This window comes from Pipistrellus kuhlii, unplaced genomic scaffold (assembly GCF_014108245.1).
Source record: "Pipistrellus kuhlii isolate mPipKuh1 unplaced genomic scaffold, mPipKuh1.p scaffold_m20_p_123, whole genome shotgun sequence".
In the NCBI taxonomy this organism is placed as follows: Eukaryota; Metazoa; Chordata; class Mammalia; order Chiroptera; family Vespertilionidae; genus Pipistrellus; species Pipistrellus kuhlii.
Window position 1 is genome coordinate 118,926 of NW_023425431.1, and position 23,724 is coordinate 142,649.

The 23,724-nt window shown below is 55.4% G+C and overlaps 2 protein-coding genes and 1 pseudogene across 2 annotated transcripts; 2 read left to right on the forward strand and 1 right to left on the reverse strand.

The window, feature by feature from the left end:
- Nucleotides 1–1,336: 1,336 nt before the first annotated feature.
- On the forward strand, nt 1,337–2,652 carry LOC118716932 (40S ribosomal protein S3a-like). The gene is made up of 3 exons (XM_036434438.1): nt 1,337–1,556; nt 1,817–2,255; nt 2,489–2,652. The coding sequence occupies exons 1-3, from the start codon at nt 1,348–1,350 to the stop codon at nt 2,606–2,608; spliced, it is 768 nt and encodes a 255-aa protein (XP_036290331.1). The 5' UTR covers nt 1,337–1,347; the 3' UTR covers nt 2,609–2,652.
- A 6,635-nt stretch (nt 2,653–9,287) lies between these two features.
- SMIM17 (small integral membrane protein 17) lies at nt 9,288–11,216 on the reverse strand. The gene is made up of 4 exons (XM_036434443.2): nt 10,951–11,216; nt 10,726–10,815; nt 9,806–9,876; nt 9,288–9,449 (listed from the first exon to the last, which is right to left on the reverse strand). The coding sequence occupies exons 1-4, from the start codon at nt 11,108–11,110 to the stop codon at nt 9,339–9,341; spliced, it is 432 nt and encodes a 143-aa protein (XP_036290336.1). The 5' UTR covers nt 11,111–11,216; the 3' UTR covers nt 9,288–9,338.
- LOC118716935 lies at nt 9,682–22,944 on the forward strand (annotated as a pseudogene).
- The last annotated feature ends 780 nt before the right edge of the window (nt 22,945–23,724 follow it).

The window sequence follows — 23,724 nt, forward strand, 5'->3', positions numbered from 1 at the left end:
ATAAAACGTTCAGTAAAAACTTATTTTTTTAAAAAATGCTCTGCACAGCCCTAACCAGTTTGCCTCAGTGAATAGAGCATCGGCCTGCAGACTGAAAGGTCGCAGGTTCAATTCCGGTCAAGGGCATGTACCTTGGTTGCGGGCACATCCCCAGTGGGGAAGGTGCAGGAGGCAGCTGATTGATGTTTCTCTCTCATTGATGTGTCTAACTCTCTATCCTTCTCCCTTCATCTCTGTAAAGAATCAATAAAGCCGAAACCGGTTTGGCTCAATGGATAGAGCGTTGGCTTGGGGACTGAAAGGTCCCGGATTCGATTCTGGTCAAGGGCATGTACCTTGGTTGCGGGCACATCTCCAGTAGGGGGTGTGCAAGAGGCAGCTGATCGATGACTCTCTCTCAGCAATGTTTCTAACTCTCTATCTCTCTCCCTTCCTCTCTGTACAAAATCAATAAAATATATTTTTTAAAAAGAATCAATAAAATATATTTTTTAATGCTTAGCACATAATAAACTATATAAGTGTTAACTATCATGTCTGGGTGACCATAAAAAATGGTCCTGCCCAGCTAGTGTGGCTCCTTGGTTGAGTGTGTGTGCTGCACCAGCACAGCCAAGGCTTTGGCAAGCCTGAGGAAGGGCGGTGAAGGATGAAAAAAAGACAGACAAAAAGAATCAGCTGGATCTAGTGGATCTTCTGTGCCTGGCTGAGGCCACAGAACAGATCCAGACGGCAAAGCTGAAGCTTTATAATCAGGGACAAACAAGACAATTTACAATGTTCTTGTGGGTTTCACTGGGTTTGGCAGCACTTGCTGCCCCTCCCATAGCCCACTAGCTACCCAGGAAGGATCTAGGGAGCAGTCAGAAGATCAAGCTTAATTATGCTTAGAGGATTGTGCCATCCAAGCTGGGACTTGTTTGCGACTTTGCCAGCAGGTCAGTCGGAGGCTTCACCCTATAACCGCTCCCTACAAGTGTGGATCCAGGAACCACGAGGTCACCAGTTGCCCCAGTTGCTGGCTCGATCCCCAGTAGGGGACATGCAGGAGGCAGCCAATTGATGATGTTCTCTCACTGACGTTTCTATCTCTCTCTCTAAAAATCAATAAAAACATTTTTTTAAAAATAAATTGTATTGGAGTTCAGAAACCTTAAGAGTTCATGTCTGGCATTCCTCATTCATTTCTTCCTGACACTGATTCTATGGGGCCTGTCTTTTGCCCTAAATCGGGATTCGGTAAACTATGGCCGCTGCTAAAAACGGTCTTCACGATATTATGACGTGGTTGGGGGGAGGGGGGAATAATAAGAATATTTTGTGCCTTTTGGTGCTCTGAGCAGCACCATGGCGGTGGGCGAGAATCGGCGCCTTAGGAAAGGCAGCAAAAAGGGAGCCAGGAAGAAAGTGGTCGATCCATTTTCTAAGAAAGATTGGTATGATGTGAAAGCACCAGCTGTGTTCAATACAAGAAGTGTTGGGGAAACAATAGTCACGAGAATTCAAGGAACCAAATTCACATCTGATGTTCTCAAGGGTCGTGTTTTTTTGTTGTTGTTGTTGTTGTTGTTTTGTTTTTTTAATATATTTTATTGATTTTTTACAGATAGAAAGAGAGATGGATAGAGAGCTAGAAACATCGATGAGAGAGAATCATCGACCAGCTGCCTCTTGCACAACCCCCACTGGGGATGTGCCCGCAACCAAGGTACATGCCCTTGACCGGAATCGAACCCTGGACCTTTCAGTCCGCAGGCCGACCCTCTATCCACTGAGCCAACCCGGTTTTGGCAAGGGTCGTGTTTTTTTAAGTGAGCTTGGCTGGTCTGCAGAATGATGAACTTGCATTTAGAAAACTCAAGCTAATCACTGAGGATGTTCAGGGCAAAAACTGCCTGGCTAATTTGCATGGCATGGATCTTACCCAGGACAAAATGTGCTCTATGGTCAAGAAGTGGCAGACCATGATTGAAGCTCACGTCAATGTCAAGACTACCGATGGTTATTTGCTGCGTCTCTTCTGTGTCGATTTGACTAAAAAACGCAACCATCAGATTCAGAAGACCTCCTACACTCAGCATCAGCAGGATCGACAAGTCCGGAAGGAAATGATGGAAATCATGACCCGAGAGGTGCAGACAAACGACTTGAAAGAAGCAGTCAGTAAATTGATCGCAGACAGGATTGGAAAAGACATAGAAAAGGCTTGCCCATCTATCTATCTGCTCCATGAGGTCTTTGTTAGAAAAGTCAACATGCTGCTGAGACCGGTTTGGCTCAGTGGTAGAGCGTCGGTCTGCAGACTGAAAGGTCCCAGGTTCGATTCCGGTCAAGGGCATGTACCTAGGTTGCGGGCATATCCCCGGTAGGGAGTGTGCAAGAGGCAGCTGGTCGATGTTTCTCTCTCATATTTCTAGCTCTCTATCTCTCTCCCTTCCTCTCTGTAAGAAATCAATAAAACATATTTTTTTAAAAAAGAAAAGTCAACATGCTGAAGAAGCCCAAGTTTGAATTGGGAAAGCTCATGGAGCTTCCTGGTGAAGATGAGACAGGTGCTAAAGTTGAACGAGCTGATGGATATGAGCCTCCAGACCAAGAATCTGATTAAAATTCAGACATTTAATGGTGACAAATAAGAAAACCTATTTGTGACCTGTGAGCATTACATAAAACTCCAGTGTCAGTGTCCATGAAGGATTTGAGGATATGTGTGTGTGTGTGTGTGTGTGTGTAGTTTTTTGTTTCTTTTCTTTTTGTTTGATATTTTTTATTGATTTCAGAGAGGAAGGGAGAGAGATAGAAACATCAATGATGTGAGGGAATCATGGATCAGCTGCCTCCTGCACACCCCTTACTGGGGATGTGCCTGCAACCAAGGTACATGCCCTTCACCAGAATTGAACCCGGGACCTTTCAATCCTCTGGCCAATGCTCTATCCACTGAGCTAAACTGATTAGGGCAGTTGTTCCACTTATTGATGCATTCATTGGTTGATTCTTGTATGTGCCCTGACCGTGGATTGAACCCTCTACCCTGGAGTGTAGGGACGATGCTCTAACCCACTGAGCCACCGGACAGGGCTAGTTTTCCATGTGTGTGTGTGTGGTATTTGTATGAGAATTGCTTTGTCGATCATTTGATAAAACACATTCTGCTCTCTCCCCATCTCTCTCTGCCTGTCCTCTGTTTCATTTCCTCTCCCTTATCCCTCCCCTCTCCCTCATTTCTGTCTTCGTCTCTCTGGCTAGTCTGTCCCTCCCTCTCTCCCCATGTGGCAGAGAGGTGCGTGTATTTGTGTACGTGGCGGGTCACGGGGCGCCCCCTCCCCCCCCAGTATCCCCCACCTGCACAACCAGACAGGGGCTGGGATCAGGGGAGTACACGCCACTGCTGAGTCCCATTCTGCTGCCTTTTTAAAAACGTCCTGGGGTGATGTTGATTAATACACTTAGATGGGAGAGAGAGAGAGAGAGAGAGAGACAGAGAGAGAGAGAGACAGAGAGAGAGAGAGACAGAGACATCACCGGTCAACTCTCAAACACACCTCAATCGGGATTGAACCTGCAACCTTTATATATATACTAGAGGCCCATTGCATGGAGAGATTCGTGCAATAGGCCTTCCTCCCCTTGGCTTCCAGCACCGGTTTTCCTCTGGCACCTGGGACCCAGGCCTTCGCTCCAGCTGGAGTCTGCCTTCTTCGTCTTCCCCGCGCCAGAGTGCCGTCTCCCTCTCATAGCAGGCATCCTGCCCCTCCCGGCCACTCTGCACATGGACCAGCTGGGCGGCCACCATTTTCCCCTTCTAATTTGCATATCCCCTCCTGATTGGCTGGTGGGCATAGCGGAGTGATGGTCAATTTGCATGCTTCTCTTTTATTAGTGTAGACCTGTTTCTATTGATTTCAGAGACAGGAAGGGAGAGGGAGAGAGAGAAACACTGATGATGAGAGTGAAGGATAGATCGGCTGCCTCCTGCACGCCCCACACTGGGGACCGAGCCCACAACCCGGGCCTGTGTCCTGACCTGAAATGGAACCGTGACCTCCTGGTTCCCAGGTCGATGCTCAACCACTGAGCCACGCCGCGGGTGAACCTGCACCGTTTTGGTGGCCGCCCTTCCTCTCCGTCTCCTGTCTCCACTCCAGGCCCCTCCCGTGACTCTGCTCCCTTCCCTGCCCGGGCCGAGCCCGCTAACCGAGGCCGCTGGGGAGCTTCCGGGGCCTGGAGCCCCCACGTTCAGGGTCCGGAGTTCTGGTCCAGTTCACAGGGAGGAGCGGGTCCCCCCAAGGGCTCTGGGTCCCTCCCCTGTGAGAGCCGGGACCTCCCCCCTCCCTCCCTCCCTCCCCTCGGACCCGCCTCCCTCTCCCCCCGCCTCTGCAGCCGCCAACATGCCCTCCGTTCTCACACCCCACCCAGAACCCTCTTCCCCTGGCCCCCCTCCCTCTCTGCCTCGGTACCCCATTTCCTTCCATTTCTCTTTACCCCTGCTTTTCGTTGTTGTTGGTTTGGTTTGGTTTTTATCCTCACCCGCGAGGTGAGAGGATGTTTTTCCCACTGGTTTTTAGAAAGAGGAAGGGAGAGAGACATGGGGGGGGGAGAGAAAGAGAGAGAAAGAGAGAGAGAGAGAGAGAGAGAGAGAGAGAGAGAGAGAGAGAAGAGAGAGGAGAGAGACAGAGGAGAGAGGAAGAGAGAGGAAGAGAGAAAGAGAAGAGAGGAGATAGAGAGACAGAGGAGAGAGAAGAGAGAGGAGAGTGACAGAGGAAAGAGAGAAGAGGAGAGGAGAGAGAGAGGAGGGAGAGAGAGAGGAGAGAGAGGAGGAAGAGGGGAGGGAGGGAGGGAGGGAGGAAGAGAGGGAGGGAGGGAAGGAGAGAAAGAGATGAGAGATTGGTTGCCTCCCAAACACCCCCACCTGGGCTGGGAAATTGAACCTGCAACCCAGGTGTGTACCCTTAACTGGGAATCCAACCCATGACCCTCAGGTGTTCAGGTCGATGCTCTGACTTCTGAGCAGCTGGCCAGGGCTATCCCTGGGTTTCATGCTGTGTTTACCCCATGTCTCAGGCTCTGGGTCCTCCAGCTGTCCTTTCATTGTCCCTCCTCCTCCTCCTCTCTCTCTCCTTCCCTCCCTCCCTCCCTCCCTCCTTCCCTCCCTCCCTCCCTGCCTGCCTGTCTCTCCCTCCATGCCTGTCTCCCTCCCTCCCTCCCTCCTGTATCCATCTCCTTCCCCCTCTGCCTAACCCTCTTCTCTCTCCTCGGTCTTTCCTTCCTTCCCTCCTGGTACCATCCAGATCCCTGCAGTTCTCATCATCGCATCCAAGGCCTCTGATCTCTCTCCTCTCGCTGCCTGGCTGTCCCTCCGCCTCAGCATCCTGCCCCTCCTCCCCCTGGCCTCCCCTCCTCCCTCTTCACTGCCTGTGGCCGTGGCTGCCAGCACTCCACTCTGGGAACAGCAGGCTCAGGACTTCTCCGCTCCTCCTCTCCCAGCCCAGGGCCTGGGAGGGACACACACAGGGACAGGCATGGAACCAGGGATGGAACCAGCCTGCCCCTCCCCCCTTCAGTCACTGCAGATGCCCGCCAGGTCTCCTTCTCCTCTCTCTCTCTCTCTCTCTCTCCTCTCAGACTCATGAATGTGAGCCACCAACGAACACAGGCTTGAAGAGCTATCTGTGGGTTTGGGGCTGGCCTCGTAATTGCTGATGTCATGATTGAGCAGGCATCTGTTCAGTGAATTAATAAAAGGCTTAGTCCCATTGGTGAGAGCCTGGGTGGAGAGTGTTTTGTGTGTGTGTGGGTTTTTTTTGTTTGTTTGTTTGTTTTTTACTTCTAGCATCTCCTGGACCGGTCTCAGCACACAGTAGGTCCTCAAGAAGTGGCGGGCTGCTGAATGAGTAATGGTACATCCCACCCACCACCAGCCCTGGGTTGTTCAGGGTTGGGGACAACACAGCTGGCTCTTCCCTCTGCCCCAGTTAGCGCCCGTCGCAGACCTCAGCACACAGTAGGCCCTCAGGAGGTATCAATTAGTGGTCCAAGTGAGTGAGTCAATAGCAGGTGATCATCCTTGGCATCCGCCCCGGATGCCCTCAGAGTCAAAGCCCACACACATCCTGGTTCTTCCCGCCGACTCCAACATTGCCAAGCCTGGGCCTCAGCACGCAGTAGGTCCTCAAGCAGTGCCTGGTGACCAGGTGAATGGTTATACGTCCCCACATCCGTCCTGGCGTCATTGAGAGTTGGGGGTTCCACCCAGCTGGTTTCCTCCCTGTGCCCCAGCCATGGCCCAGCGCCGGGCTCAGCACATACCTCCTGAGGACCCACTGTGTGCTGAGGTCTGCGACGGGTGATGTCTGGGGCAGAGGGGAGAACTAGTTGTGGTGTCCCAAACCCTGAACAACCCAGGATTGGTGGTGGGATGCACCATCACTCAGTCAGCAGCCCATAGTGGGTGCTCAGAAGGTATACATGAACAGGTGGGGATGTGGAATGCCAGGTGACCATTCCTCATGCCCTGCCCCAGCATCCCCTCACGGTCATGGTGGACCACAGCCTGGCTCGGCCCTCTGGCCCGGACTTTGCCCAGCACACAGTAGGTGCTCAGGTGAATGGATGGATGAGGGAAACTGAATCCTAGGTTACAGACTTGGGGTCCAGTCCCATCACCCAAGAGAACAGGAGTAACCCACCCCCACCCCCAGCCGGGCCCTGGGTCAGCCAGGATGTGGGTGGGGCCTTGGGTAAGCCAGGATGTGGGCGGGGCCATGGGTCAGCCAGCATGTGGGCGGGGCTAATGATCAGCCAGGATGTGGGCAGGGCCCTGGGTCAGCTAGGATGTGGGCGTGGCCGTGGATCAGCCAGGATGTGGGCGGGGCTAATGATCAGTCAGGATGTGGGCGGGGCCCTGGGTCGACAGGATGTGGGCAGGGCCCTGGGTAAGACAGGATGTGGGCGGGACCCGGGTCAGCCAGGATGTAGGGGGGGCCCTGGGTTAGCCAGGATGTGGGCGGGGCTAATGATCAGCCAGGATGTGGGCGGGGCCAGTCCCTGCTAATCAGGGAGAGCCTGTCTCGTGCAGTGCAGGTGCAGAGGGGAGGGCAGGAGGTGGTGAGTGAGGGGAGCCCGCCCGGCCCCCCGCTGTGGGGAGGCGCCCCCCCTGGCTGAGGAGTCCGCACACATCCTGGTTGCGGAGCCTTTGAAACGTGGGGGCTCCAGGGAAGCCAAGAGGAGCAGGTGGCGGCTTTGGGGGACCCCCCGGCTCAGGGGAGCCCCGCTTTCTGGTGGCGGCGTGCACAGCCCAACCCCCAGCGACCCAGCCACTGCACCCCAGCGGCCCGGCCCAAGGATGACCAGCCAGGACCCCCTTGCAGCCAGAGGCATCCCTGCCCACCCTTCCCCCCTGATTTTATTTTTTTAAATATATTTTTGCTGAAACCGGTGTGGCTCAGTGGATAGAGCGTGGCCTGCGGACTGAAGGGTCCGGAGTTTGATTCCAGTCCAGGACACGTGCTTGGGTTGTGGGCTTGATCCGAAAAAGGGGTCGTGACAGAGGCAGCTGATCAAAGAGTCTCTGACTCTCCTCATTGATGTTTCTCTCTCCCTCTTTCTGAAATCTATCAATCTATTTTTTTTTTAATGAGTCTGGCTGGTGTAGCTCAGCGGTTGAACGTCCACCCAGGAACCAAGAGGTCCCAGTTCAATTCACCTTCAGGGCACAGGCCCCTGCTGCAGGCTCCATCCTCAGGAGGGGGCGGGCAGGAGGCCGCTGATCCTTGATGTTCCTCTCTCATCCACGTTTCTCTCTCTCTCTCCTTTCATTTCTCTCTAGAAATCAACTAATACAGGATTCTCCCTCCCCCTCCTCACCTCCGCTTCTCCCTCCCCCTCCTCACCTCCGCTAAAATAAAAACCAACTAATACATTTTTTTTAAATGTCACAAAGGCTCTCTGGGTGCGTATCCACACACACACACACACACACACACACACACACACACGGGAATTTAAAAGCCAGGGTGGCAGTCCCGCCCCGCATGGCCATGTTGGTTGGGCATCGTCCCATTCACTTGGGAGTTTCAGGCTTGATCCCCGGTGAGGGCAGGGGAAGGGTGCAAGCAGGAGGCAGCTGACTGAGGTCTCCCTCTTTCTCCCTCCCCCTCCCTTTAAAAAAAAAACCACAAGTGAATATCTGGTTTGGCCCTAACTGGTGTGGCTCAGTGGATAGAGCGTCGGCCTGCGGACTGAAAGGTCCAGGTTCGATTCCGGTCAGGGGCATGGACCGTGGTTGCGGGCGCATCCCCAGTGGGGGTGGGGGGTGGGGGTGCAGGAGGCGGCTGATCGATGTTTCTAGCTCTCTATCCCTCCCCCTTCCTTTCTGTAAAAAAAAAAAAAAACCAATAAAATATATATTTTTAAAATCAGGACTGCCATGAAACAAGACCGAATTCATGGCCAGGGACCGAATGGGTGAGAGACAATCGCTTTCTATTGGACAGAGACTCCGAGTTGGGGTTTTTACTACCGTTTATTGAGCTCCACCTAAACGCAGGGCGCGTGTGCGACCACGAGCTCGGAATGGATTCGGCAAAGACGTCACGAGGCTGCACGCGGGCATCGCAGTACACGGCTGACGAGTACACAGACAGCGGCTAGCAGGACGGCACTGGCACACGGGACAGGTTTCGGCGTGACCTCCCGGTCTCCGGCGGCCGGGGGTCAGGCCACCGTGACACGGCTCCGAACAACGGGACTGGTGAGGCTGAGCTGACCAACAGGGCCTTCCGTTCCACAGGCAGACGCCACCGATTACTCTGACAGGCCCCGTGGGTCGCGCACCAGCATCGGGCTCCTTCTGGCCGGGGTGGAAGCTTTTTTTGGGAAGGGTGTGGGGAACACAGCTGTGTCCCGGGCCCCATCCTCCGTCCACCAGGTGGGAAGTCACGGACACAGCATGGGGTGGACCAGATAAAGAAACCCCCGTCACTGAGTTTTGAAGCACAACAACCTACCCAACGGAACACGAAATGACGGGGCATCACGAATCGGCCACGGCTAGGGTCAGAAGCTACGTCTACTATTACAGCAAGTGATTCCGTTGAAAGAAACTCGTAAATGAATGAAATGCTCAAAAAACGGGGACCCGGAGCCCTCCCTGGCTGGGTAGCTCTGTCGGCCAGAGCTTTGTCAGGATACACACCAGGGTTGGGGGTTCGATTCCCAGTCAGGGCACACACGCCGGGGTCCGCCGACGAATGCATGAGTAAAGTGGGACAGCACATCCATGTTTTTCTCTCTCTCTCCCTCCCTCCCTCCTTCCCTCCATCTCTCTCTCTCTCGGCTCAGATGTAGAAGGCGGCGGGCATCCCGGTTAAGACCAGGAACAGGAAGAGCCCACACACGATCAGGAGCAGGGTGGTCTGCTGAGGGGGTCGCGGCCACTCCAGGGTGCCCTGGAACAGAAGGGGGAGAGAAGGATGAACGTGGAAAGGGTGGGGAAATGGGGCCACGGGGCTGACCCGCACGCGGACGGAAGAGTAGGCAATGAAAGCTAGGGTGGCTGAGTGAGGGGGCAGAGGAGTGAGTGGTTAGTTATAATGAACCTATGAGTGAAGAATGGAGGGTGTTGGTGGGTGGAGTTACACACGTCCCACGGACGCCGTCCATACCGTGTCTGACCGCCATAGACGTGTTCTGTTTCCCGTGGGCGACCTCAGGGGGCTCCCATCCCACAGCAGAGGCTTGTGGGGCAGGGAAATGGCAGGAAGGGAGTGAGACGGCCCACTGAGGTCACAGGTGGGACGTTTACCTGGGGTTCCTCCGGCTCGTTTTCCACGGCTTTCCACTCCTGGGGCTGCTTGGTCTCTTGAGGAGTCGGGTCTGGGACTGGGGGGAGAGAAAGGAGCCGTAGGCAAGAGACCAGGACAGCTGGGGGGAGGAGCTCTGCTTGCTCTCTCTCACATCGATGTTTCTCTCTCTCTCCTCCCTCTCTCCCTCCCTCACTTCCCCTCTCTCTAAAAATCAATGGAGCCCTAGCTGGTTTGGCTCAGTGGCTAGAGCATCAGCCTGCGGACTGAAGGGCCCCGGGGTCGGTTCTGGTCAAGGGCACAGGCCAGGGATGTGGCCTCCGTCCCCAGTGGGAGGTATGCAGGAGGCGGTCAGTCCATGATCCCCTCTCATCATGGATCTTTCTATCTCTCCCTTCCTCTTGGAAATCAATAAAAATATATAAAAAATCTAAACAAAATTAAATGGAAAAAAAAGAAAAGAAATAAATAAAAATCAATGGGGAAAAATATCCTTGGTGAGGACTAATAAAAATCTATAATAATAGAAGTGGAATGTGCTAATCAGACCGGACGAAGCCAAGGTGATTAGGGGCAATCAGGCCAGCAAGGAAGGGCAGTTGGGGGCGATCAGGTAGGTAGGCAGGCAGGCAGTTGAGCAGTTAGCAGCCAGCCATCCTGGATTGTGAGAGGGGTGTCCCACTGCCAGTTTAGGCTTGATCCCACAGGGATCAGGCCTAAATCGGCAGCTGGACATCCCCCAAGGGGTCCCAGATTGGAGAGGGTGCAGTCCAGGCTGAGGGACACTACCTCCCCCCCACCTCTAGGAAATAAATAAAACTTGAAAAACGTGTTGAGTGGGTCAGTGAAGCCACGATTGTCTCGTCCTCTCCAGGCTCTGCCCCGAATCCCCTGCCACCTCCCGAGGGACCCACGCCCTCACCTTTCTGGTCATTGGTGCCAGCGGGCATGCTCACAGCCACCCAGTCCTGCAGGTAGGCGCCCTGCCGGTCCCAGGCCCTGGTATCGTAGGTGGCCCTGCTATCATACGTGGTGTAGGGCACCGTGGTGTTGTAGGCCACACTGGCATCATAGGGCACCGTGGTGTTGTAGGGCACCGTAGTGTCATAGGGAACCGTGGTGGTGTAGGGCACCGTAGTGTCATAGGGAACCGTGGTGGTGTAGGGCACCGTAGTGTCGTAGGACACACTGGGGTCGTAGGACACCCTGCTGTCGTAGGGCGCCGTGGTCTCGTAGGGTGGCAGCAGCAGCTGGGTCATCTCGGGCTGCATCAGCCCCGCGTGCAGCTGCTGTGTCAGACTCTGCATGTCTCCAGGGGGCCCTTCCCAGCGGCCTTCTCCTCGGTGCCAAGGTCGAGCTGGGTCCTTGGGCGCAGGCTTCGGAACCTGAGGACCAACAGACACTCTGTCACCCAGCGCCCAGGGGCCCAGAGGCCCGCTGAGGAGAAGGGAGCTCCCTGCCCTGCCCTCCCCTCCTGGTCTAGTGCGGGGAGAGAGACAGACAGCGTGTGGAACGATGGTATGTGCTGCGGAGACAAATAAAGCAGCACACACACTCACACACACACACACTCACACACACACACTGGCCCCGAACGCTTGCCTCTGGGACAAAGCAAGCATTCCGCCTGGCCGCTCTCAGCGGCCGCCCCCCTGGGACTGGGGGACTCCAGCGGGGCTGAGAGCACTGGGCGCCACCATCTTGTGGCTACGGGCACCACCACGCTTTGTGAGGGAGTAATGGTTAATTTGCATATCACCCTTTTATTAGGATGCGCACTACCCGTGGACACAGACAACAGGGGGGTGAACGCCTGAGGGTTGGGTGGAGGGGGATTGAGGGGAGAATGGGGGGCAGTTGTAATGCTGTCAACAATAAAAACACGTATTTAAATGAAACATTTATTTATTTCACATTAAAAGGTAAAAGGAAGGCAGCCTGGGAGCCGTGAGCACAGGCTGTGTGCGCAGGGCACTGTGGGTTGAGGGAGGGGCAGGGGGTGTGGGAGGGGCCACCAGCATGGTCGCAGCTTCCAAGAAGCCCAGGCGGGCTCTGGCCCGGTGCTCGGCTGGCTGAAGCATCGTCTTCTACACCAAAGAGGTCCAGGGTTCAATTCCCGGTCGGTTCACATACCCAGGTTGGGGGGGTTCAATCCCTTGTCCAGGCAAATGGGAGAGGGCAACTGGGGGATGTCTCCCTCTCACATCCGTGTCTCTCACATCCATGTCTCTCACATCCATGTCTCTTTCACATCCGTGTCTCTCACATCCGTGTCTCTCTCATCCATGTCTCTCTCTCTCATCCATGTCTCTCTCTCACATCCATGTCACTCTCTCTTCACCTCCCTCCCTCTCTCTCTCAAATCAATAAACGCAAATCCTTGGGTGAGGATTAAAACGTAAATAAATAAATAAATAAATAAATAAGAAACCCAGACTCCAGTGTGGTGGAGACCAGAGGGAGGGAGGGAGAGGGAGGGGGGGCGGACGGGACAGCCGGTGACGGTGCCAGCGATTACGCCAACACGGAACGCACCGGCCTGGGTGGACAGAGCGGGGAGCGCGCTGCTTGGGGTGCGGGTTCGCTTCTGTTTTTGCTTTGTTTTCAGCGGGAGGCGCACAGGGTCCGGTGTTTAAGCCCGGGAAGCGCAGGGCAGAGGCGGGACGGAGGGAGGAGGGAGGAAGGAGGAGGAAAGAAGGATGAAGGAGGGGCCGCGGGGCCGGGTCAGGAGGAGCTGGATCTGCTGGATGGAGGGAGGGGGGCGGAGGGAGGAGGGCGGGGAGATGGGAGGAGGGGGTAGGGAAGGAGGGAGGAAGAGGAGAGGAGGGGGAGGGAAGGGGAAGGAGGATGGGAACATCCTGGACCACAACCACAGTCTCCGCAGCCCGGCGCGTCCGCACTGCAGCGCTGGTCCCGCGCGCGGCGCAGACGGGTCTTTGGCGGAGCCCCCCTGACCCCCCGGAGCCCCCGTGCGCGCGGGGGGACGGGTCCTCGGTTACGGCCACGGGGCTCAGGGAGCTGGGCGGGGAGGAGAGCCCCAGCCTCTGCGGAGGGGAGAGGGGACACACGTACGGGACACTCCGGACGCCCCGGACCCCCGGCACCCGCGCGGGGAGGCGCACGGGGACCCAGAGCCCCGCCACCCGCCGCGCACAGGCGCCGGGACATCAGCGCGGGGCGCCCGCCCTCCGGGGTCCGGAATGAATGCGGGGGCATCAACCCGCCGGCCCCCCGGGGGGCAGACCCAGCCCAACCCAGCCCCGAACCAGCCCGGATCCAGCCCGACCCCGCCCGGACCCAGCCCGGACCGAGCCCGGAACTAGCCCCGAACTAGCCCCGACTCAGCCCCCGGCCACCGGGCAGCCCCGACAGAGCCCCGACCCAGCCCCGAACTAGCCCCGAACTAGCCCCGAACTAGCCCGGACCCAGCCCTCCGCCACCCGGCAGCCCTCCGCCGCCCTCGCCCCGACACACGGGTTCCCGTCCTCCCGCGCCCCCAGCCCCATTCCCCCCACCCCGCACCCCGGGGCCCGGGAGGGACTCACTCTCCGCGATCAGACGGTCCGGGCGCTGCTGCTGCTGCTGCAGAGATGGCGCGGCAGGAATCGCGGGCAGGAATCACGGGCAGGAATCAGGGCTGCGCAGGCGCGGAGGCTGCGGGTGGGGGTGGGGGCGGGGGGGCGGGAGGGGGGGGCGGACAGTCCCCTCCTCCTTCCCGGCCGGAGCCCGCGCCTGGCGGGGGGAGGGTGCGGGGAGGGAGCGGAGCGGCGGTGACGCGGTGCCCGAAGCGCAGGGGGGTGGCATGGGGGTGGGGTGGGAATTGGGGGCAGATGGCTGTGAAGTTGGCCTCAGTGGGATGCGCTGTCCATCCCCCGCCCATGGGCCCTCCTGGAGGTTATGGCCACAACCCGCTAAGGCACCCGCAGGCGGTCGGGGCGGAGGAAGGGAGGCTCTGGCTGGAGCAGGGCAGCCTGGGGGCCCTGGGTCTGAGGCCGGCTACTGTGTCGCTGCCACTTAGCATCTCGGTGCCTCAGCTTCCCATTCTGTTCAGAAATAACATGCTTACTCCCTCATGCAGAATTGCTATGAAGGTAAACAGAAGTAAATAATGCCAAATACTGTTGTTGTTGTTTTTAAAAAATATATCCATTTCCTCCTCCTGGCCCGTGTATCCAGTGTTCGGGCAAGAAAAGGGGTGATGGGGGATAAGACCCGAGAGGGATCCGGGTTCTTGAAAGCCACAGGGACATCTTACAACGTGGTCGCAGGGGCGCTGGGAAGCCATGGATGGGGAAGGGGGGAGATACAGAGAAGAGGGGGGTCACACAACCTGGGTGACATTCTCAAGGCATCACTGAAGCTGGGGCTCGCGAGGGGCCACGGGTACAGCGGAAGGACCCTGTACCAGGCGGTGGCAATAAACCAGGTGAGAATGAGAATGACGTGGCCGGAAGGCGGGGGTGGCACACACAAGGGGAGTGATTCTGAATACACTTTGGAGATGGAGCTGCGCGGAGTCCCGGATGGACAGGGCGGGAGAGGGGAGAGGGAAGGAGAACTCAAGGAGACTTGAAGCCTGTGCCTCCGAGTGCCCAGGAGGGCACTGAGCAGGGTGGAGCTGTGTGTGTGTGTGTGTGTGTGTGTGTGTGCATGGAGAAAGCCCGGGTTCCCTCGGGGGCACCGTCTTGCGTTTTCAGTCCTGCGTTTTGAGGTTCACACCAGGGGAGCCTGGGTGGCTGAGGCGCCAGCATTCGGAGACTCTGGGGTGAGGGTGGGGAGCGGCCTTGGTCAGGGATCTGCTCAGAGAAGCGCAGGCAGCTAGCGAAGGCCTGGGGGGAAGGAGGCACTGGGGCTGTCCGCGGTGCTGAACGTCATACAGACGGAGCGGCCTGTGCTTAAGCCCTGTCCGAGGTGCTGAAACCTCCACTGAGCGCGCTCGCGCACTGTCCATGGTGCTGAAAAGTCACCTCCTGCAGAAGCTGTCCGTGGTGCTGCTACCGCGCCCGCAGCCCTGTTTGAGGGGCTGAAGCTGGTCCCCTGCGGACACTGTCCGAGGTGCTGAAACAAACCCGGACAGAAAACTGTCCGTGGTGCTGAAACCAGTCTCCCAGGGGTCTGGCCTGCATTGAGCCCTGGCTCCGTTAGACCTGTCCGTGGGGCTGAACCACGAACACGCGCACACACGCACACACACACATGCAAACACAGCACACTCTGTCCGTGGTGCTGATACCGCCCCCTGCAGACCTGTCCGTAGTGCTGAACCACACACACACACACACACACACACACACACACACACACACACACTGTCTGAGGTGCTGAAACAGTCCCCCCATAGACCCGCCCTGCGCTGAGCTTTTTATCCAACAGACCTGTCCGTGGTGCTGAAACCGCCATAGACCTGCCTCTGTGTGTGGGGGGGGTGTTGGCCGAGCTGTCCGTGGTGCTGAACCACATTTCCCTGTCCACAAGGCTAAAGCAGACGCCTGAGGCTCTTTGTCCGTGGTGCTGAAACACACCCACACTCATCCCCAGCCCTGCCTGTGGCACCGAACCCCTTGCCCTCTAGACCTGGCCATGGCACTGAACCCTCTTTCGGATTGATCTTGTGACCTTGTCTGTGGTGCCCCCCTTTCCCCACAGCCCCCTGACCTGCCTGTAGAACTAAGACAGACAGACCGGGACGTCCTTCCCCACGGAGTCCCTTTCCGTGGAGTGGGACTGAGCTGTCCGCGGTACTAAACCCTTTCCCCATACACCTGGCCATGGTGCTGAACCTCATGGGTGGGGGTCCAGTCTGAAATGCTGACTCTCTGGGCAGAATGCACCGCTCTCTCTACCTCTGACGTCTTCAAAGAACCCAGCCGCCTGGGGAAAGCCCTGCCGTTGCCTAGAAACAAAGCTCTCTGGGGTGTGGGGAGCCTGAGATGAAGCAGATGAGGGCAAAAACGGTACCAACACTTTTCAGAGGCGGCCTTGGCTCTTAGGACGCAGGGCCTGGCTACAACCTGGCTGTGCGGTGCCCAGATTTCAAGACACCCAAGGACCACCAGGGAGCCAAGTCCGATGCAAAAAACAAAATAGCCTTTTTATTCCATGGGCTCCCGTCTCCAGCAATCACCAGTGCAATGGCGAGAGAGAGAGAGAGAGAGAGAGAGAGAGAGAGAGAGAGCGCCCTGGGAGGAAGGGGCTTTTTAAAGCAGTGGGCAGTGGTCCTGTTGATTGGTCACTGGCAGGGTCAGGGGTCTGGTCACGCAGGGGCACTGTGCAGTTTCCCTAATTTGGACTGAGTCCACTTCCCTGCACTCCTATTGGCAGGTTTGTATCAGTGTTACATTCCCATGGTTTATAGGGAAGGACAGCAGGAGGAGTTGCAGAACAGCAGGTACAGTACAAGAGAAACCTTATAGAAGAAAGCATCATAAAAGTAACGAAAAGGACATCATGGAATCAATTTCTTGTAGCTCTATCATTCCCCCCTTGTCATGAGACTTACAGGCTCAATCATGGGTCGGTTGGCATCCCTATTTCTTTTTCTGCTGGTAGAGGTCTATACCAAGTGTGTAGTACCATCATCTGTACTGACCTCTATTTGTTCCTTGATGAACTGAACTGATCTATTGATGATGTAGGGGCCGCAGGTCAGCAGCAGGAGTAGGATTATAAGGGGACCGATTAGGGCGGAGATGAGGGGGGGAACCAATTGAACAGAGATTCATACCAGGGCCGCGATCTCTTTCTTTCTAACCTGCATTTCTGTAATCCTTCTCTTAAGAGGGCCATAGTCTCTTTTACGGTCCCAGAGTGGTCGATATGGAAGCAACATTCCTCTCCCAATGCCGCACAAAGGCCCCCTTGCTGCACAGACAGTAAGGCTAATCCTCTCCTATTTTGTAGTACTACCTCCGATAAGGAAGTGAGCGACTCCTGTGGATGGGAGATTGACTTCTCCATTCTTTCTATATAGCTAAGTCTACGGCTGCCCTTAGGGTTCCATAATTCTTGTCCTGGATGACGAGTTAGGGTGTCCCAGTTCCCGCTCCCGCCAATCCGGGCCCCAAGAGCGTAGCCATAGCCAGGGCGGTAATAGGCTCTCTCTTGCTTCGGGGATTGGCAGAGCCAAACCTGTTAAGTATCTCGTCCCCCCCCCCCCCCATATGACACAGGAGCCTGGGGATCAACTGGACGAGAATGCAAAAGCCCTCCTTCGGGGAGTGGGGGACTCCTGAGTGGATGGCAGGCAGCGAGGCCACTGGAACAGGCCCACCGTGCATTCTCAGGGGGAAGCAGATAGACTGTCCTATTGGGAACAATAAGGGCCTCATTATTGGGAGCAGTAAGGGCACGTGGCCCTGCCCGGTTCTTGCCTGGAGGGTTAGTTTTGCAGCAGACTGCTGCCATCTACAGGAGCTGGAATGAATGGCCGTGGCGTACTTGGTGCCTTCGTAGCCTGGTGGCTGGGTATCTAGACAGAGCCAGCATGACGTAGTCAGGTCGGGGCTTGAAGCATTTAGAACATGGTATGCCCCGGCAACCATGCTCCGCCAGGGGTCTCCGTCAGGTGGAAGGCGGCGAGTTGGGGTCCTGATAGGGACTGGGAATGCAGAGGGCTGTGCAGCCGGGGGCCGAGTGTCCCTGGGCGAGGACGCTCGTGTTGGGGCAGACTGGGGGGTGGGCAGCGCTTGGTTTGGCCCTACCCCCTTTGAAGGCTGCTGGGCTTACCTGTACCCGGATGGTGAACAGCGTCCCGATGTCTCAGGCCCCCGTGATATATATATTAATATATTCTGATCCCCCAGATTTTGCCAGTGTCCCGTCCTGTCTCTCTCTCTCCCTGTTCCGTGAAAGATATTCGTTCAGGGTTACAGAGGTCCTTCCGGACACAGTAGCCAATACCACGCCTGGGACAAGATAGCGCCTCTCCCCCCTTCCCCCAGCTGCCGCTAAGGTGCTCGGTTCTTCCGAGGAAGCTAAGGCCGCGTTGGGGGGAGGCCCTCGCTTCATCCGGCGACCAGCACCGCTCCCCGCAGCGCTCGCCCAGCTCCCACCCTCGCCATGGCCTCCGTGTCGGAGCTCGCCTGCATCTGCTCGGCCCTCATCCTGCACGACGATGAAGTGAGGTGACGGAGGATAGGATCAATGCCCTCAGCAAAGCAGCTGGTGTACATGGTGAGCCTTTCTGGCCAGGCCTGTTTGCAAAGGCTCTGGCCAATGTCAACACTGGGAGTCTCGTCTGCAATGTAGGGGCTGGTGGACCTGCCCGGCAGCTGGTGCTGCACCAGCAGGAGGTCCTGCCTCCACCGCTGCAGCCCCAGCTGAGGAGAAAGTGGAAGCAAAGAAAGAAGAATCTGAGGAGTCTGATGATGACACGGGCTTTGGTCTTTTTGACTGAACTGGCTCTTTTGTAACACAAACAATAAAAGCTGACCTCTGTTAAAAAAATAAAAAAAAAAGATAGCGCCTCTGGTAGTGTCACGGTTATCAGGCCCCCCGTTTTTGGGGGAGTCCACCAGATGAGCCCGGGAGACACACGACCAGGAAGCACAGAAGTAGCCCTCGGCCCCTCCCCATGAGTTCTGGGTGTAGCCCCCGAGGGCCTGGGGCAAACATGGAAATGGAATGCTCTGACGTCCTTAGGCCCCAGGTGAGTGATCGGTGCTTGTGTTTTTGTTTGTTTGTTTGTTTGTTTAAATATATTGAAGACCTGTAATGTGGTTTTTTTTTTCAATATATTGTATTGATTTTTTACAGAGAGGAGGAGGGAGGGATAGAGAGTTAGAAACATCGATGAGAGAGAATCATCGATCAGCTGCCTCCTGCACACCCCCTACTGGGGATGTGCCCACAACCAAGGTACATGCCCTTGACCGGAATCGAACCTGGGACCTTTCAGTCCGCAGACCGACACTCTAGCCACTGAGCCAAACCGGCTTCGGCCGGCGCATGTGTTTTATTATGGAGACTCCAAGCTGGTCTGGCAGCAGGAGCTCCCCCTTGTGGCGTATGCCACCACCCCTTCTCCTCCTCTGCTTGGAGAAGCTTCCCAAAGTGCCGTAACTCCTCCAGGGACTACCCTGGCTGAACTGGCAGGACTGGGTGCCCTGGGTCTGGGAGCTGCAAGGCCATGGTGAGGATTGGCCACCTGGTCGGCCCTGTGGTTTTCTCTTGCCACTCGGTCCTCAGCCTTCTGGTGCCCTTGGCAGTGTGCGGTGGCCAATTTGGCGGGGAGCCATAAGGCCGAGAGCAAGTCTAGCATCTCCTGTTTATTCTTTTTTTTTCTCCCCCCAGAGTGATACATCTTTTTTTTCTTCTTTTAATATGTTGTATTGATTTTTCACAGAGAGGAAGAGAGAGGGATAGAGAGTAAGAAACATCGGTGAGAGAGAATCACCGACCAGCTGCCTCCTGCACACCCCCCACTGGAGATGTGCCCGCAACCAAGGTACATGCCCTTGACCGGAATCAAACCCGGGACCTTTCAGTCCGTAGGCCGACGCTCTATCCACTGAGCCAAACCAGTTTCGGCTCCTGTTTATTCTTTTTTTTTTTTTTAAATATATTTTATTGATTTTTTAGAGAGGAAGGGAGAGAGAGAGAGAGCTAGAAATGTCAATGAAAGAGAAACATGGACCAGCTGCCCGCAACCAATGTACATGCCCCTGACCGGAATTGAACCTGGGACCCTTCAGTCCGCAGACCGACGCTCTACCACTGAGCCAAACCGGTTTCGGCTCCTGTTTATTCTTTATAGTCCACCCCTCTGCTGTTAGTAACCCTCTCTCTTGATAGATTGCCTCACGAACACGGGCAGTGGCAAACGCATAACGGCTGTCTGTGTGGATGTACAGCCGCCCTCAGCTCCCAGTGTCAGGGCCCTGGTGGGGGCCACAAGCTCCGCTTTCTGGGCTGAGGTCCCGGAGGGCAGCGCCCCTGCCCATACAGCGTCTGCTTCAGTGACTACAGCTGCACCTGCAGACCTGCTTCCGTCCCGTGAACCAGGCGACGTCTGCATCTGGAAGGGGCTGGTCCGTCAGGTCCTTCCGGAGCCCATGAACTAGCTCTAGGATCCCTGCACAGTCATGTAAGGGAGCATCTAGATCAGGGTCGGGCAGCAAGGTGGCAGGATTGAGGGCCGCCCAGGGGAGGAACCGCACTCTGGGAGGGTTGAGGAGGAGACTCTGATGGTGGGTGATACGTGTGTTGCTCATCAGGAGGCTGTTTTAGGACTCCCTCAATGGCATGCGGCTCTCTGGCCCCTGGAGTGTGGCTCTTCCACAACATACCACGGCCTGGGCAAGTCTATGCTGAAGAAGTGGCATTAGAAGAAATTTAAGTTTTAAAAAAAAAATTTAATGGCTCTCAAAAGGAATTCCAATCGTCGTACTGTTGCTATTTGGCTCTGTTGGCTAATGAGTTTTCCGACCACTGGGCTAGGTCCATCAGAACCAGATGGCAGGGCTGGCCAGTTACTCAAAAGAAAAGGAGAGATGGTGTATTTGTAAGAAGAGGCAAGAAGAAACAGAGAAAGAAAAGCATATAATTTAAGTTTTATTTTTATTTTTATTTTTTAAGTTTTATTTTTAATATCACAATTATGAGTTTTGCTAGAATACAGATCTGAAAATTTTTTTTTCATTTAGCATGGCAGTTATTTCTCTGTGCCTATATACACTTATATCTCTTTTATAAACAACTGCATAATTCTATTGGATGAATACATAATCATTAACTTACCCACTTACTCATTACCCTAATAATTTACCACTTAAACATTTATATATTTTTTTGCCATCATATATTCACCTACCTTTGCACACTTTGGTTTCTGAGGAATTTTGATTCAAATAATATATAGAGATGACAACTTGTATAACTGACCATGGAATGGTCTTTTTACACTTTCACCAAACTTGGGTATTATCACTTCTGTGATTTAAAATTCATCGATTGGCCGAAACCGGTTTGGCTCAATGGATGGAGCATCGGTTTGGGGACTGGGAGGTCCCAGGTTCGATTCCGGTCAAGGGCATGTACCTTGGTTGCGGGCACATCCCCAGTAAGGGGTGTGCAAGAGGCAGCTGATCGATGATTCTCTCTCATCGATGTTTCTAACTCTCTCTCTCCCTTCCTCTCTGTACAAAATCAATAAAAATGTATTTAAAATGCATCTATTGGGGGAAAGTGGATATATCATCACTTTGTTTTGCATTTTTCTTCCTACTGGTGATATTGTGTATGTTGTGTTAGCTGTTTTATTTCATCTTCTCTGACCTGGCTGTTGGCTCTGTCCATTTCTCCCACAGCAATGAAGCATGCTTTGACCACACGTATATAAGGAGGGTCTGAACCCTCCACACAGGCTGGAGAGGCCCGCGCCCACCTCCTGTAGAACAAGGAATTCCGTGCTCCCAGTTCCTAGGCCGAAGCAGAGGGGCATGGCCTCTGGGTAAGAGCACTTCTCACACCCCAGCCAGTAGGGCTCAGTGGACAGAGCGTGGGCCTGCGGACTGAAGGGTCTGGGGCTCGATTCCGGCCAAGGGCACATACTGGGGCCATCCTAATTGGCCCATTCTCACTTTTTTCTCTCTTTTTTTCTTTTTTTAATATATTTTGTTGATTTTTTTTTTTACAGAGAGGAAGGAAGAGAGATAAAGAGTTAGAAACATCAATGAGAGAGAAATATCTCATCAATGAGAGAGAAACATCGACCATGGGGCATGTACCCGCAACCAAGGTACATGCCCTTGACAGGAATCGAACCTGGGACCCTCCAGTCCGCAGGCCGACGCTCTACCACTGAGACAAACCGGTTTCGGCCCATTCTCACTTCTCAGAGCAGCTGAGGAGCGCCCCTCGTCATCCATGCTTTCACGTGTGCTCACACAGAGGGAGCAGTGAGCCACCACGTCCCCTTGTGTATCAGACGCTCCCAGGTCCGCGGTGTTTGCCTTCCGTGCCCACAGGCAGAGGAGAAGGCCCTCTGTCCGCCCTGAAAACCGTGCGTTTCTTCGCCTGGACCTGCGGGGCCTCTCTCCTCGCAGCCGAACGTACCTGTAAGGCAGCCTTTACTCGAAAGGCACTAATTCTGTGCCGGGGATCATGTGCTGGGCCCTTTCAGTGGATTACCTAACAGTCTTCAAAACATGGGCTCTGACTGGAACAGCAATCGGAGTACATGTTAACGTTTAAGAGGTTAAGCTGGCTAAGTGTTAAAATGACGTGCTTGAGGGGAGCAAGAGGGGAAATGGCTGTAATGCTATTGCAAAAGCCTCGGACTAGGCTGACGGGACATGGATGGGGGGAGGGCGAGGGAGGGGGTGAAGTCTAGAGGCCCTGGGAGACTGAACTAGAGGACTCGGTGGCATGTGGGCGAGGAGGAGGGACGAGTGGAAGAGGAGGAGGAGGAGGAGGAGGGAGAGGGGGGAGAGGAGGAGGAGGAAAAAGAAGAGGGGGAAGAGGAGGAGGAGGAGGGCTCTCCAGCATGAACTCGCTGGTGGTGCGTGAGATGCACACTCTGCCCGAAGGCCCTCCCGCAGTCCTCCCACCTGTAGGGCCTTTCTCCCATGTGGGTTCGCCGATGCAGCGTCAGGTGCGCCACCAGGCTGAAGGCTTTGCCGCAGTCCTGACACTCACACGGCCTCTGTCCCGTCTGAACCCTCTGGTGCAGAGAGAGGGACTTGTGCGGTGGCCGAACGAAGGCCTATCCCGCACACGTTACACTCACAGGGCTTCCAGCCGGTGTGACACCTGTGCTGACTCACCATCCTGTCGCCCACGCTCTCTGCTCAGGCAGACACCAGGCCTCCCAACGAGGATTAGTGTAGATTCTATGAGACTTTGGCTCAGTGGATAGAGCGTTGGCCTGTGGCCTGAAGGGTCCCAGGTTTGATTCTGGTGAAGGGCACAGGCCCGGGTTGCAGGCTGGATCCCCAGGAAGGGGCGTGCAGAAGGCAGCCGATCCATGGCTCTCTCTCATCATGGTTGTTTCTGTCTCTCAGCTGGAAGGCCACAACCCGCCGAATTGCTGGCCAGACCAAGGGACCCAGCCGTGCATGAATCCGTGCGCCGGGCCTATAAAGAAATAATAAATAATACACAAGAACGCCGAAGCCGGTTTGGCTCAGCGGATAGAGCGTCGGCCTGCAGACTGAAGGGTCTCAGGTTCGATTCAGGTCAAGGGCATGTACCTTGGTTGCAGGCACATCCCCAGTAGGGTGTGCAGGAGGCGGCTGATCGACGACTCTCATCGATGTTTCTAACTCTCTATCCCTCCCTCTTCCTCTCTGTAAAAAAATCAATAAAGTATATGTTTTTTAAAAAAGAAATAATATACAAGAATGAACTGTGTTTTTAAAAAAAGTGTTTCAGCCGAAACCGGTTTGGCTCAGTGGATAGAGCGTCGGCCTGCAGACTGAAAGGTCCCGGGTTCGATTCCGGTCAAGGGCATGTACCTTGGTTGCGGGCACATCCCCGGTGGCGGGTGTGCAAGAGGCAGCTGGTCGATGTTTCTCTCCCATCGACGTTTCTAGCTCTCTATCTCTCTCCCTTCCTCTCTGTAAAATATCAATAAAATATATTTTAAAAAATATTTTTAAAAAAGTGTTTCAGAGCACCCGCCTCCAGCCCCGGTGGAGGGGGCTGCGTGAGAGCCAGTGCCGGGGCCCCGGAGTCCGTGCCGGCCGGATCCCGCTCCTCTGGAAGCGGCCCCTCCTCCTCTCAGGCTCAGCGCCCTCACCTGTGCGGCGAGACAGGCTGTTCCCGCTCCACCCTGCTCCGAGGTTTGGGGGGAACACCCCCGGAGCCTCAGAACCGTCTCCCGCACCCGTACACAGCGCCATCAGCGGCCACCGCGCACACAGCCAGAAGCAGGGAGCACGGGGCTGTGAGCAGCACTTCTCCGTTTGTAAATCCGACTTTT